General features: G+C 41.0%; 1 protein-coding gene and 1 long non-coding RNA gene across 2 annotated transcripts; both read right to left on the bottom strand.

The window, feature by feature from the left end:
- Positions 1–342: 342 nt before the first annotated feature.
- Positions 343–2,050, bottom strand: LOC147022410 (uncharacterized). Its single transcript, XR_015061235.1, has 3 exons — positions 1,649–2,050; positions 1,206–1,260; positions 343–748 (listed from the first exon to the last, which is right to left on the bottom strand). It is a non-coding gene; the product is annotated as an uncharacterized LOC147022410 (long non-coding RNA).
- Positions 2,051–2,059: 9 nt separating this feature from the next.
- On the bottom strand, positions 2,060–7,701 carry LOC147022409 (uncharacterized). Its single transcript, XM_085893267.1, has 2 exons — positions 7,544–7,701; positions 2,060–4,212 (listed from the first exon to the last, which is right to left on the bottom strand). The coding sequence occupies exons 1-2, from the start codon at positions 7,669–7,671 to the stop codon at positions 2,094–2,096; spliced, it is 2,247 nt and encodes a 748-aa protein (XP_085749393.1). The 5' UTR covers positions 7,672–7,701; the 3' UTR covers positions 2,060–2,093.
- Between the last annotated feature and the right edge of the window lie 7,732 nt (positions 7,702–15,433).

The following is a 15,433-nucleotide window of genomic DNA, read 5'->3' as shown; positions in this document are numbered from 1 at the left end:
CTCTTGAGTCGTTCTTTGCACCTGCTGGCGCTTTCCCTTGCTCTACATCGTTCTTACCACTTCTCAGTGTCCTTTGTAGCGATTAAACCCTTTGGCCACTTCTGCTTTCTCCCAGCCCTCCGCGGCCCCTTCCTCTCCTATCCTCCCAAGTAGTGACTTGGCGATAATCCTGCGCTTCCCGCCCTCTCGACTCGGTCACTCTTTATAACAATCCCACGTCTCCCGCGCTGCCAGACTCGGTGATCCTTTCAATACGTAAGGCCTCCGCTATTTCACACAACTTGACCATCTACGCAACGTACATCAACACTTTTATCAAAAACCTACCAGATGTTACCCTTTTCTTCAGGAATAAACTTCTCATTTTCTTATAAATAAAAGAAATAAATTTTTTAAAACCCGAAAGTAAAATAAAATAAATAAATGTCTTCTATCTTATCCAAAAAACAGATCGCTATGTGTCCTTACCTTTCAAATTTTGGTTTGAAACCGAGCAACCCCCCGTGGAGGTGGAGTTGCATGGACACATGGACACGAAAAGGGTACAAGTGATTAAGGTCTATGGAAGGTTTAATTACCTGTACTTCTGGAGACTGATGTTTGTCTTTTTAAAATGTCGGATCAGCCGTCTGTAAGAGTCTGATGTTTCATCTAACTTTCCTGGAGTGCTTGTACGACAGAGTGATGATGGATCTACTGCTGAGCATCACATCTTCTTCTCCAGTGGCCGTTCCTGAAATTTCTTCCTCTGCACCCACATCAACAAAAGGAGGTCAAAATCCCTCAATACCATTGTCCTCATCATCTCCATCATTATTAAGTCTTCCATCGCAATCCTGGAAATATTATATCCTATCAATTGGTTTCTGCATCTCAGTTAAATTTTTCTTCTTTCTTTTGCATTCAATTTCACATCTTCATTGTCTTCATCACAAGCTCCCACTGGATGATTCAAATTGTATTAATTGTACTGATCGTCCATGTCTACGCAATGACTGACACGTGTACATTAACACTCATGCTGGACTTCCACCAAATGGAAGGTTTGTTTGCTGATTGTCTGGATTCGAGTTCAGCAAAATATTTGTTTGTCTTCAACACTGTTGAGGCGCAGACAAAACGGGACATGATGCAGGTGAAGAACAGGTAGTTTGGACCATGTTTGGAATAGTTTATAATGTAAAACAAGAATCTTGGCAACTTACGTTCCAACTGGTACGATGGTTTCAGGTGAGCTGGACAGAGCACCTTCTGAGGGGCCTTTGGGAAAAACAACACAAATATGAAAGATTAAACACATTGATATCTTCATCAGTTTGACAACTTGTTCAGAAAAGGCCACAGAAGGAAATGCATGGATGGAACAGGTAATCGTTGAAAAGGTGAATCAGGTGATCTCATCCAATCGAAGGGAGGTGAAGTTCTTGTTCTATATTCTGCATGGGGATAACCATTTCAACAAGATACCTTCCCACAAAAATTATAATTACAATGATATTCTTCTTCATCGAAGGAAGTGTAAACAGCAATGTGTGTGAAAGACAAAGTGCCAAAATTTATTTCAACTTCATGTTTTGATCTTGGGGTGAGCTGTGTTTGCACTCGGTGTGTTCACCCAACCTGTCAAAAGGTATTGAAAAGTGCTTACCTGTTGAAGGTCTTGCATCGCATATGGCTTCTGCTGTTGCGGCCATTCGTCATGGTGAGGTTTCCGTTGAGGATGCAGCGAATGAGAAACGTAAGTTGGTGATTAATTGCTTTTCGTCAACAATGAGACCCCACCATGGTTTTCTGAAGCTTTGGTGTCTTCACGCCAAAAGTTTAGGTTCGTGTTCTGATGAAATGTAAAATGTCCATCAGGAGTGAAATTCCCTATCCTTGACTGGAGTTTCCAAAAAAGGTTTCGGTTATAGCTCCGATATGATCTCGGGTAAATTCACTTGTTTGGAAGAGACCGTGTGTTGATGGAAATTGTTTTCAATAGAATATACTGTCTTTCTTTTATTGTGTGCAGCATGAGGACACTGTATCATGTGAGATGGGACATGAGGAGGGAGGGTGGTGATCTTTGGAGATGAGACGGGATGGTCCTCTCATCTACGGAGATGAGGGTTGTCCTTGGGCTTCTTCAGGAGGATGACTTTGTCTCCTCTGATGGTGTATTGCCCGTTTGGATCACTTTCTCTCTTTTTGTCAAGATCACTCAGCAGCAACTCTTGTTTTTCTCTTTGGAGCTGAGTGTAGTCTGGAGTGATAAATATATTTCTTGTCCACAGAGAGGGATCATTCAAATTCCGGATCTTCTTATTATTCGTAAGAACCTGATTCCTGTCAGACTCGCATCTGAAAACAACTTTTATGGGTCTGAAGCTGTTCTCAACATAGCGTCCAATGCGGAAAGTCCGTTCAGGCTCGATGTCCAGGTTCATGGCTTTTATTAATTTTGCCACAGCCTCCGTATCATGTTCACCTTTTCCCTCCTTCACTCCACGGAACATGAGGTTGTTTTTGCGCCTTTCAATTTCCGCTCCTTCGTCCTTGAGAAACTCAGATTGAGAAGAATGTTGTGGCTCCCGTTTGGGTGGCAGCCGATGAACATCGTGCTGCTTCTGCTGACGTAACCTGACTTCACGTTGAGGCTTCGGTTGTTGTTGGAGGACAACACTGTAGAGTTGTTTTTGCTGCTGCAGCTCGTCATCACTGTGAGGGTTCGGTTCAGTCGGCGGCAGCAAACCAACATTGCCCTCTTTCTGCTGTTGCTGCTGCAGCTCGTCATTCGTTCCAAGCATTTCTTCCTCGTTTTTCTCAGCAAGCTTTCCTGTATTTTTTACTTCGGTCTCTATTTCCAAGACCTCCTTCTCCCTTCCCTCCGCATTATTTTTTCTGTCCCTCATCTCGTTCTCTCGAACCGTTAACATGAACTCTTTAAGTTTGCATTTAACTTCACATTGTATTCGTTCTTCCTTGTGTTCTCTCTCTCGAACACGAATCTCTTCCTCGTTTTTCTTGGCATGCTTTCCTGTATTTTTTACTTCGGTCTCTCTTACCAAGACCTCCTTCTCCCTTCCCTCCACATTATTTTTTCTGTACCTCATCTCTTTCTCTCTCACCATTAACATGAACTCTTTCAGTTTCCATTTAACTTCGCATTGTTTTCGTTGTTCCTTGTGTTCTCTCTCTCGAACACGTATCTCTTCCTCGTTTTTCTCAGGAAGCTTTCCTGTATCTTTGACTTTGGTCTCTCTTTCCAAGACCTCCTTCTCCCTTCCCTCCACATTATTTTTTCTGTCCCTCATCTCTTTCTCTCTTACCGTTAACATGAACTCTTTCAGTTCCCATTTAATTTCACATTGTTTTCGTTCTTCCTGGTGTTCTCTCGCTCGAACACCAATCTCTTCCTCCAATTTACGCAGCCTGCACTCTCCATCGTTGAGCTCCTCTCCTTTTTCGTGCATACGAATCTGTCGTTGATATATCTCCTCGTCTTTCCCATTCATTAATGCTTCAAACGCACCTTGTCGCTCCAGCTCCTCTTCTTTACTTGTCTGCAGGTGTTGCTCCTGCTGCTGCACACGTTTCTTCCAGTTCTGAATCTCGAACATTCTATTTTCCACAACCAGCATTTTCTGGTTAAGTTCTTTATTTTTGCGTTTGATCCACATTCGGACTTGGAATTGGTCTTTGGTTCGTGCGGATTCTTCTTTCTTTCTCATCCTGAGCTTTTCTTCATTTTTCCTCTGTTCTTCCTCATTTTTCCTCTCCTGTTCATTTATCTTTCTCTTTTCTTTTTCATTTTTCTGCCTCTGCTGTTCCTCCTCTCCTTTCTTCCGGTCCTTTTCCTCCTTTTGCCATAACTCTTTTTCCAGTTTCCATTGCACGTCCTTTTCCATCAACTCATGTTCCATTTCCTGCACAAACTTCTCTCTTTGTACAAGATTTCTTTCATTTTCGACCAACCGAGCCTCATATTCCTGAAGCTTTTCTTCCTCTGCTCGTAAAACCTTTTCTTTCTCTTTTTGATATTCTTCCTCCTCTTGTTCATCATCACCAAAGTTCTGTTTTGCTGTGAACTCCATTTTGTCAGTAATTTCCAGAACCTCCTTTCTCTCTGCTTTCTGAATCTCAAGGTGTTCGGTTTCCCGAACCTCCGTTACAAATGGTGGATTAAGTTTTGATTCATTTTTCTGTTTCACTTTGCATCGACATCGTAAACTGCAACAAAACAAACAAACATTCTCAGTTCAAGCTTAAATAAAGTTTTACATCACATGAAAAGTATTGAACACATGGTTTTGTAAAGCATAAACAAACATGTTCCACGAGTGTTACAATTCTGGAGGATACGGAATATGGAGCATGCAGATGTAACTTAAACAATGTCCGTAGGAGCGGTGTGGAACGATGAATCACGCTTGATTATTTGAAGAATCTCATGTAATGGTCGAGGATGTTATGAACTTTTGCATTTGTTTTTGCTGGAGAAGGAAATTGTGACTTTTTTGTAAATCAAGCCTAACTTTGCTGGAATTCCATTGGTAACATTTTGTTTTGACGTCATTTGGTGGCCATCTTGGATTTTTAAAATAGCTGCCGTTTCAGAAGTATTTTTTCCCACAACTTTGATATTGACCAACAAACTCTTCCTTGGAAATGAACACTTAGTAGCTGGAGTTTTAGTTTATCTTGACAAGAAATGTTAAATGAGTAACCTTTAAGAGTCTTCCTTAAAACATCATTGTCAGTTTGTGTGAACGTAAAATCCAGTCAGATGTTTCAACTTGTGTTACATTCGTGGAACATCATTCATATCATCACGTGCTGTGTATAAAGAAATTAAATTACATCACTTATACTTCATAGACGAAGATAATGGTAAATGGACTTTTTTAGAACATTCACCATGGATCAAGTTTTCAAAGGAAGAAGTGTGAGAAAGAAAGAGCTGTGTGAGAAGAAAGTATCACTCAGTAAATCGCAAGAGCGATGAGGAAACTGTTAATAATTAACAAAATACGGAGGCAACAAGGAACAAGCATTTGGTGAATTGGAAAATGTACTGTTTACACATTCAATAACAAAATCAATCTGAATATCAAGGAAATCATCACGTGGAATCTATCCATGTCTGGTTATCCTTCATTATTTCAGATAGATTGTTCTTACAAAAACAAAAAGTTCGTTGTTCTTTCACTTGAATAATCATCAACTTCTCATGTTTCACATTATCTTATGGGAAACATGATGGAATCTCCAAAAGAGCTCCTGTTCAACAAACCAACAACAGAATAAACCAATGTCACCCGCAGGGTGACCCGTATCTTGCCAAAAGGTGACCACGTGTGACTTCTTTAAGGTCACACTGAGGTGAACAGAGCTGCTATCCACCAGGAGCGACTCCTTGAGGAATATCTGCCTACGAGAGATTCCGATGAGAATCGTTCTACAGAGTAACCATGAAAAATATGCATTTGCCTCATAACATCACCTAAAGACGTCATCATGTCTCAAGCTTGACATAACTAGAAAGCACTCATCGAGGTGTTCAATTTGAGGTACTACACGATATGGTTCCTAAAACTTGAAAATTTGGCCTTGGGGTCAAATATGTTTGACCTTAGGTGCTAATGAAGGTCAAGGCCAATCGCCACCAAAAATTAATCAGCTGAGCGCCAGACCATGAACTATATTCCCATGAAGTTTGAAGACGATCCGATCAAAATTACTCAAAAAATAAGGGTTTCGTCGACTCCCCTGATTTGCGACAAAGTGACCTTGACCTTTGACCCTGACCTTCAAAATCTTATGTGCTGAAAGGGACCTCTATAGGCCTCTGATATGCGAAGTTACAAAAATTTCCAATGATAACTGTGCTCTGCAGAATTTTTTTTATACGTGATTCCAGACAAAAAAAAAAACATACAAGCTGACTAACATATCTTGCAAAAACTTCGTTTTGGCAAGATAATTAAACTCTGCTTGTATTGCCAGACAGACACTGATGAAAAGCTTGTTGATACTTAAAACAGAAAGAACCTTCAAAGAATCAGCATTTGAAACTTTTCCAAAGTGTGCACAGAAAAAGGCAGATTATGACAATCCAGAATTTGTGTGAGTTGGACAAAGGTTGCTTTGAATTGGAGCAGACAAGCTTAAAGCGAAGAAAGCCACATTCCACAGAGATTGACATTAAAAAACCGAGTCACCTGGATAAAACTGAGTCACCTGAATCGAGATGAAAGAAGACGCAAACTTGCTGTTCCTTCACAAGACAACTTCACTGACAAAGAGGACGACCCAGCGCTTCAGAATCTATTAAGTATACTGGTTTCAGCAGCACAGTGTTTGTCAAATCAAAATGTGTATTTTGTCAAGGAATCACAGATGAGGAAGAGCCAAAGCACCTGAAAAACTCCAGAGGGGACAATTCCTGGTAACATGGGAGGAAACAATCCAATAAATTGTAAACAGCAGTCATAATGATGCCTGGAAAGTTAGGCTTGCCGACATGCTGTCTTTTGGAGATTCACTGTCTCATCCTCTGGAGATTTCCGTCTTCTGGAGATTCACTGTCTCGTCCTCTGGAGATTTCCGTCTTCTGGAGATTCACTATCCTGTCTTCTGGAGATTTACTGTCTCGTCTTCTGGAGATTCACTGTCTCGTCTTCTGGAGATTTACTGTCTCGTCTTCTGGAGATTCACTGTCTCGTCTTCTGGAGATTCACTGTCTCGTAACGTTTTGAACCACTGCACGTCCTGCTTCACAAAAAACTGGGAAAAGCACATTCAGCGTCCAGGTTATGAAGCGAAAACACTTGAAAACAGGGTACGAATCATCCAACCTTCTGTAAGTGTTGCATTTATTGCCACAGACTGAGAGTTCTTCAGTGTTCTGCAAGACCAAGTTGATGAGGGGCAGTATATCGACATTGCTGAACTGCAAAAGTGCAGATTTTTCATGAATTACAAGACAGACTGCTGAAACTTTTGCAGGTTTTTTTTTGACACACAGGTTAGTGAATACACAACTATAATTACAAACAGCTTTCCAAAGTGAAGGCTTTCCAACGTTCCACCGGACCTGCAAATGACCAATGAGGTATTTACACCAAATTTAACTTGATTCATGCAGCAAAAGTGGGTTTGTTCATGGCAGCCATTTTGAATCCAAGATGGCCACCATCCAGAACTTTGAGAAAATTTTAACTTTTTGCATGACAAATGTGGGTATTGCCACCAAAATAGACTTCATATGACATTCAAAGCCCAAGTTGTTGGGAAATTTGGTGTAACATGGTGGCCATCTTGAAATTCAAAATGGCCCCAAAACATTGGATGAAAAAATGTTACCAATGGATTTTGGACACCTTATCATCCCCTCCAGCAATTAAACAACACATTTCATATTTAACAAAAAAAATTCTCGTCCTGTTAATCCAACATAACATCGTACACAATAAACTCTCTCCAAATATCTGAGCGATCTTGTTCTCTCGTGGATGAAGGTATGATAGATATTGATGAATAAGTCACTTGTGTTCTTTACCAGTGAATGCAGAGCTTTCTTTTGGGGCTCCCCTTGTTGTTGAACCAACATGACGGATCAAATGTGATTACAACATAAAATAAAAGGAAGGAAATCACGATGAAAGCGACATCGCGAACCACAGACATCCCTCCATCCTCAACAGCATCATTCTGGAAAACCTGTGAAAATGGACAAGGGCAGGAGTCGGAGGAATGTTTATTTTTCATTTAAAATTAAATAAACAATGTTTTCACAATTATTTTACAAAATCTGAAAGTTCATTACAAAATAAGAACAACATGATCTTGAAATGTTTTAAATACAAACACGATGGCTCATGGACTGGTCGAGAGTTTACTCGTTTATGTAATAACCGAGTGATGATGAGAGAGGAGATTCGAAGGGCATGGATGGAAAGCATTCTGGGACTAGTGTTTGATAATCCACTTGCTGGATGTATGTATTTTAGACTATCAAACACTACCTGTCACTTCACTGATGGGAATACTATAAGTTGGGACAAAAATAGGGGGACAGAGGGAGGGTGGAGGGGGAGAGCAAGGAGGGGTGTGGGAGCAAGGAGGAAAGGAGAGAGAGGAGGGGTGGGGGAAGTGATGGCACCGTGAGGTGAGAGGAATGGAAGGCACACGTGTGGTGGAGCATTAATTCCGATTCATAGTCTCATCAAAATGATTTTCCATTTTCTACTGATAATACGAAAAATACTGCCTGGAGACCAACACCACTCAGACATGTCTGGAGACAAACACCGCTTGGAGGCAAACATCACCCGGAGACACACACCGCCCAGAGACAAACAGCGCCCAGAGAAGTCCAGAGACAAACACTGCCCAGACGCATCCAGAGAAAAGCAATGCCCGGACGCGTCTGGATCCAAGCTGTCTGGAATTAATCACCACCCGGCCATGTCCGGAGACAAACACCTGTCGAGACATAAACACACGACCTGGCCAGGTCCGGAGATAAATACAACCCGGGCAAGTCTGGATACAAACATCGCTCGGACGTAACCACTGTCCACACACGTCCAGAGATAACCACTGTCCGGATACAACCACCATCCAGTGAGAGAGAGAGCGGAAGGAACAATGGAGAGGGATATGGAAGGAGGGTGCTGCACTGTATGAGGAGGAGGGGGAGGAGTGTGGATGGGACAAAGAAAGAGAGACAGAGAGGGGTGGTGAGGTAGGGGAGTCAGACGCGAGAATGTTATGCTTTTGAACAACACACACAGACACACACACGCTCACACACTGGGCCAATATTGCCAATTTTTTGGTAATCAACGGATTGGAGTAGGTGTGATAACTGAATGCAATACGTACTGTATACAACCCAAAAACCTTGAGAGGCTTTCAGCCTTGTTATGGGAGAATTTAAATAAACAAATTATGAAAACAAGATTGAATTTAGATGTTTCAAGATGATGAATGTACTTGTGGTATTATAAAAAGTAAAGTTGGCGACATGTATGTAAATCTATGTATTCACATTGTATTCCCTTTTCTGACATGTTGTGTTTCCTGTCACGTATCACTTGGTGAATTGAACTTAAATTCAAACTTTGATCGGAACTCGATGGGGCGGCCCATCATGCTCTGATTGGTCAAACTTGTAAAAGCAACAAACCCCTCACTCACCCACCAACCAACTCCCCCCATTTTAAATCCTCCGTACGGTCCTGATTTACCAAGCTGTAAAGAAAGAGACTCAGAACGTGTTGTTTACCTTCCCCAAGTACAATACGTTGTCATTTCTCACAATCCCCACTTACCTGCTGTGATGGACGGGACGCTTCACTTCCGAGGATGGTGAGTACGAACAGCACGAAGGGAAACAACATGGCTGGTGCACGGCTCTCCCCGAACTGAAGAGTTAATGAAACCGTTCTGTCTAAAGAGTTCTCTGTTGTTGCACTTCTTATTGTGATGTCACAGTGGTCTGTGGCCACGCCCCCCAACCTCGTCTGCATTGATATCCCAACCGAGATATAATTATATATTTTTTGTTCCAAATAACCTCTTCCAGTGAAAACCACGTGACCTAAGGTTGAAGAACAACACGAGTCATTTCTCTTTCAAATATTTCACCCCAATGAGAACAGGATTTAAAACGTTCATTGTGATCAGTTGGGATTCTCATTAGAAACCTTGCACAACAGACGTGTGTTGATTTAATTAATGTTATTCATGATAACCCTTGTTGTTATAAAGGAGCTTACATCGTAAGTAATGGTTCACCTCCCTCCTTATTTATTTATATCTCTTTGGTATTCGTGTGAACGAACATTCATTTTGTTTTTGTACGTGCATACGTAATAAATAGATAACTTTTGATAGATTCACACCGAACCACCTCGTATTCTCAACACATCCACTACTGAAGGTGGATGAAGGTGATGTTTCCACCCATGTTTGTTCCTTGTGAAATCGAACATTTGTAAATTAGTATAACGTAGTTTGGTGGGGAGTGTTGTTCTCCATCTGTCGGGACAGCACGGGGAAAATGGCGGCTCCGTGAAATACTCACAAAATGATCCGTTTAAAAATACGATGGAGTCAATTAATAAGTCTTGGAAACCTTATACCGTTTATTAATTAAATACGAGATGGGGAACCTGGTGTTACCTGTTTTAATCCTGTTTATTAATTAAATACGAGCTGGGGTACCTGGTGTTACCTGTTTTAATCCTGTTTATTAATTAAATACGAGCTGGGGTACCTGGTGTTACCTGTTTTAATCCTGTTTATTAATTAAATACGAGCTGGGGAACCTGGTGTTACCTGTTTTAATCCTGTTTATTAATTAAATACGAGCTGGGATACCTGGTGTTTCCTGTTTTAATCCTGTTTATTAATTAAATACGAGCTGGGATACCTGGTGTTTCCTGTTTTAATCCTGTAAATTAATTATACATGAGCTGGTGTTCCTGATGTTACCTGTTTTAATCCTGTTTATTAATTAAATACGAGCTGGGGTACCTGGTGTTACCTGTTTTAATCCTGTTTATTAATTAAATACGAGCTGGGGTACCTGGTGTTACCTGTTTTAATCCTGTTTATTAATTAAATACGAGCTGGGATACCTGGTGTTTCCTGTTTTAATCCTGTTTATTAATTAAATACGAGCTGGGATACCTGGTGTTTCCTGTTTTAATCCTGTAAATTAATTATACATGAGCTGGTGTTCCTGATGTTACCTGTTTTAATCCTGTTTATTAATTAAATACGAGCTGGGGTACCTGGTGTTACCTGTTTTAATCCTGTTTATTAATTAAATACGAGCTGGGGTACCTGGTGTTATGTTTTAATCCTGTTTATTAATTATACACGAGTTGGGGTACCTGGTGTTATCTGTTTTAATCCTGTTTATTAATTATACACGAGCTGGGGTACCTGGTGTTACCTGTTTTAATCCTGTTTATTAATTAAATACGAGCTGGGGTACCTGGTGTTTCCTGTTTTCATCCTGTTTATTCATTCAATCCCAGTCTGGGTTTACCAAGCTCCAAAGAAAGTGACTCCGATCGTGTTGTTTACCTTCCCCAAGTACAATACGTTGTTATTTCTCACAATCCTCACTTACCTGCTGTGATGGACGGGACGCTCCACTTCCGAGGATGTTGAGCACGAACAGCACGATGCGAAACAACATGGCTGGTGCACGGCTCTCCACGAACTGAAGATTTAATGATACCGCCCTGTCTCAAGAGTTCTCTATTGTTGCAGTTCTTATTGTGATGTCACAATGGACTGTGGCCACGCCCCTTCCCTCGTCTGCATTGGTATCTCAACCGAGATATAATTATATATTTTTGTTCCAAATATCCTCTTCCGGTGAAAACCACGTGACCCAAGGTTGATGAACAACACGACTCCTTTACCCCAATGAGAACAGAATTTCAAACGTTGATTTTGATCAATTGGGATTCTCTTTCAAAACATTGCACAACAGACGTGTGTTTATTTAATTAATATTATTCATGATAACCCTTGTCATAAAGTAGCTTATATAGTGAGTATTGGCACATCTCGTGTGCGCTGTATACAATTGCATCGAGTTTGAAATGTCCCCGGTGTCTACCACGTCTCCGCTGCTCCCCCCCCCCCCCCCACGTGCCTCAAGACAGCCAATGACGGCCGTCCGGTAGATGGCGGTGCGTATCCCAGATGGAAATGGCGACAATTGACGGAAATACCCAAGTATTTCAATGGAAATTTGTGAAACTAATGTGTTATGTATGTGAAAACCATTGAATGTATTGCTTGACGGAAAAAAACCAAGAAACGCTTCCCTCTCATGTTCGAACGAACGGAAGACGTCATTTCAGCTCACCATGGCATTTCGCGCTGAACGATGAAAGCTAAGTTTTTCTTCTGCCATCATTCTCTTTAATGGCGAACGCAGTGAGCTTCATACTTAACGCGTGTGCATGAGAGAATAGGAAACAACAACAACAACAACACAATACCATGGCAATTTGGAATCCGTGTCGTTGGCTATAACCCTTTTGCTGTCGTTTTTTTTTTTGCTTCTGTTTTTTTTTTGTTTCCGGTTTTTGTCATGGGGAATGATGCATGCCGGGAGATAAAGGCATCGTCGGAGACATGAAAGACCCAAATAATATCAGACATGGTTTATATTTCCTCCACTGATTTTAATAAAGATATCTTCCGCATCATCAAAAAATAATTTTTAATCGTGATTTACATTATTTGATCGCTAATCCCGAATCCAGGCCGAAGTAACCAGAATTGCGGAAACTATTGTGAAGAAGTTAAAGGTAAAGTCAGAAGCGAATGGAAGAAGAATACAACATTCGCTTCTTGTATTTATTTTTTTGGATGAGATCCTGTTCTCGGCGGTGTAGTTCTTGTTGTGAAGGTAATGTTGAGGTCGTATTTATTTTTGCAGATGAGATCGTGTTCTCGGCGGTGTAGTTGTCATTGTGAAGGTATTGTTGAGGTCATATTTATTTTTTTAGATGAAATCCTGTTCTCGGCGGTGTCGTTGTTGTTGTGAAGCTGATGTTGAGGAATTTTTTTTTTCAGATGAGATCCTGTTCGAGGCGGTGTGGTTGTTGTTGTGAAGGTGATGTTGAGGTCATATTTATTTTTGCAGATGAGATCGTGTTCTAGGCGTTGTAGTTGTTGTTGTTGTGAAGGTAATGTGAAGGTAATATTTATGTTTTCATCGCAAAAAGACTGTTTAATTTGATATATTTAAGAAGCGAATGGAAGAAGAATTTTACGTTCGCTTCTCGTATTAGCCATAAACAAGTGTTTCATCATGCATTCGGAGTTGAAATTTACTTTCAACAAGAACGAAAAAATGATCTCCCCAGAGATTCAACAAGATCGAAAAAATAATCTCCACAGATTCAACAACGAAAAAAAAACCCGAAAACATCACGAGCAGGACAACACCAATCGAGCTGAAGGAAACGATACTGAAACTGCACTGCTCCTGATTGGTCAAAGGACATCACGTGTGTTGTGTGGGCGGTGTGATGCACGAGGATTCCAGCAAACAGGACCGGACCAATCATGTTCGTGATGTTCCTCATGCTGAATCGCCAATTCTCGGCGGCACGTGATACCATTGGACCAATCACGTTCGGCGAAGTACCTCATGCTGCTTTCTGACAAGTTCTGGATCGGAGCGAGCTTTGATTGGTCAAAGTAGTGGAGAGGAGGCGATAACCTCTGACAGAAGGTAATGACCAAGGAGGAAAGGCGATGCGTCGTTTTGATTGGTTGAAACGTGGAGGAACTGAAGGAATTCTTCTCCTCGGATCCACGTGCAACACACAGGTATCTGTTTCATAACCAGAATCACTTCACTGCGTCATTAATAATAATAATATTTTTCTCCTTATTTTAATTTGTTCGATTTCCTTTGTTTGATCAACGTTAAAAAGCTTCAGTGACGGATTTCGACATTTTGTTTATCCCGGAGTCTTCATGGATATTTGTGAGAATGTGATTTCCGTGGGAATGTGACGTCACTGTGAACGGCCGTCCTGGTTTTACATCATTGTTTTGTGGCCCCCTGGCCCTGCCACGCTGTGTCGAACCATTTCATTCCTTCTGTTGTATCGATAAAGGTCTTTATCACAATAATAAGATTTTTACATTTCAAATATTAAGTTCGCTTTTTCATTGTTTTTCAACTGAAAAAGCAGAAATTGAATATTTTAACATTTGTGGACTCATCTCCCAACTGTACATCCCGATCGGGACACGAACCGGACCGCCATTGAGTGCTCGGGTTGGGGTTGATGAGGAACGGCTGGCTTGGCAAGCGATAGCAAGCCGATCGGTAAAGGTCCACACAAACCGACAAAATACAAAACATCGCCGATTTCCTCACATTTTCAGATTTCACTCCAGATTTCGAGTTCTGATCCTCGGCTCAATGTGATGCAGTTGTGCGAATGGCCTGGCGGATGTTATTTATCATTAAACCTGCCATTTTAATTGTCTTACACTGTGGGTGTTTATCCCTGCCTATTCGGCCTTCACACGACCTCCACCTGAACACTGTGTCCAAGCATGGTCCCGTCAAAATCAAACGTGTTCAACGGCTCACGACCCACATGGTTGTCGGACTTCGTGCCTTCCTGTACCACATCAGGCTTTCCCGCCAAAACCTCTTTTCCATGTGGCACCGGAACATCTGTGGGGATCTTATCGAAGTGTTTAAGATTGTGTGTGGTGATGAAAACCGAGACAGAAATGAGTTTTTCATCTTTCATCAAGATAACGCCCGGAGTGGACACCCTTTGAAAATCTTCAAGCAGTTAGAGTGAAGGAATTTCTGCTCCTCAGCTTTTTCCCATCGATTTGTAATCCCATGGAATGCCCTCCCTAAAAATATGTGCTTCGAGTGGCATCAATTGCTGCGTTTAAAGCCACACTGGATGCCGTGTTGGACCAGCTCATCCCAGACATTGTTTCACCTTTCTGTCAATAAAAATAGATCCTTTTTCACGTTATTGTTTTTTTTTTGTCCCTTTTTAACAAACTTTGTCCACACTGTTCTTTGGCAAACAAGATCAAAATATTCGTCTGACAGGAGGAGATTCTAAAATTCGCATAATAATGCGTAAATGTACCGTGAGAAAGACAGACAGACGGACAGAAAGGGGTGAAAACATAACCTCCTTCACCTTTGGTGGTAGAGGTAATTATCAGTGTTTCCATGTGTCCATGTTATTTAACCAGGTTAAAAAAAACACATTCACATAATGATTTATTAATTCACTTCCATGTTCAGCACAACTGTATGTTCTTATACACTGCCTGGGTTTTTCCCAGAAGCGGTCGAGTAATATGTTTTGTGAAGATTGTATGTTGAGGTTGTCGTGATTTGTTCGATTTTAAAAAGAAAATTAATAAAAAGAAGGGCAAGTGGTCCAAGCACATTTTGTGACGCTCAAAATTGTAATTCATACAAAAACATATTGGGCCAACATCAACCAATTTGTCATGCAGGAAATATTTTAAAACATTTAATTTCCCCTTGGCAACGCAGGTACTTCTGCGATCATACGATAGCGTGACTCGGGTAGATCTGAACACGTTGACCTCTGGAACTTCACCATTTTTTCACATTATGAATTGTAAAGAAAAGATAAAAATTCAAGATGAAGCATTCGACAATGCAGAGCATCACAATAGGAAGGAAGGGAGGTGGTTGGAATAAATTGCAGGAGATCTGAGAACCGGTGTGGACTCAGCGACTGACAGACAGACACACAGTGCTCTTGTAATAGCTTTTTGCATTTGTTCCTTTGAGAAAATGCAAAGGTTAAGAAGTCTTCCAATAAATTTGCACATACATAATACCATGATATATAATCGGTAATAGTTTGTATATTATTAT

Source organism: Eptatretus burgeri, chromosome 8 (genome assembly GCF_056783735.1).
Source record: "Eptatretus burgeri isolate ZD-2024b chromosome 8, Ebu_testis_v1, whole genome shotgun sequence".
Taxonomy (NCBI): domain Eukaryota; kingdom Metazoa; phylum Chordata; class Myxini; order Myxiniformes; family Myxinidae; genus Eptatretus; species Eptatretus burgeri.
This window is presented reverse-complemented; position numbering and strand designations above follow the sequence as displayed.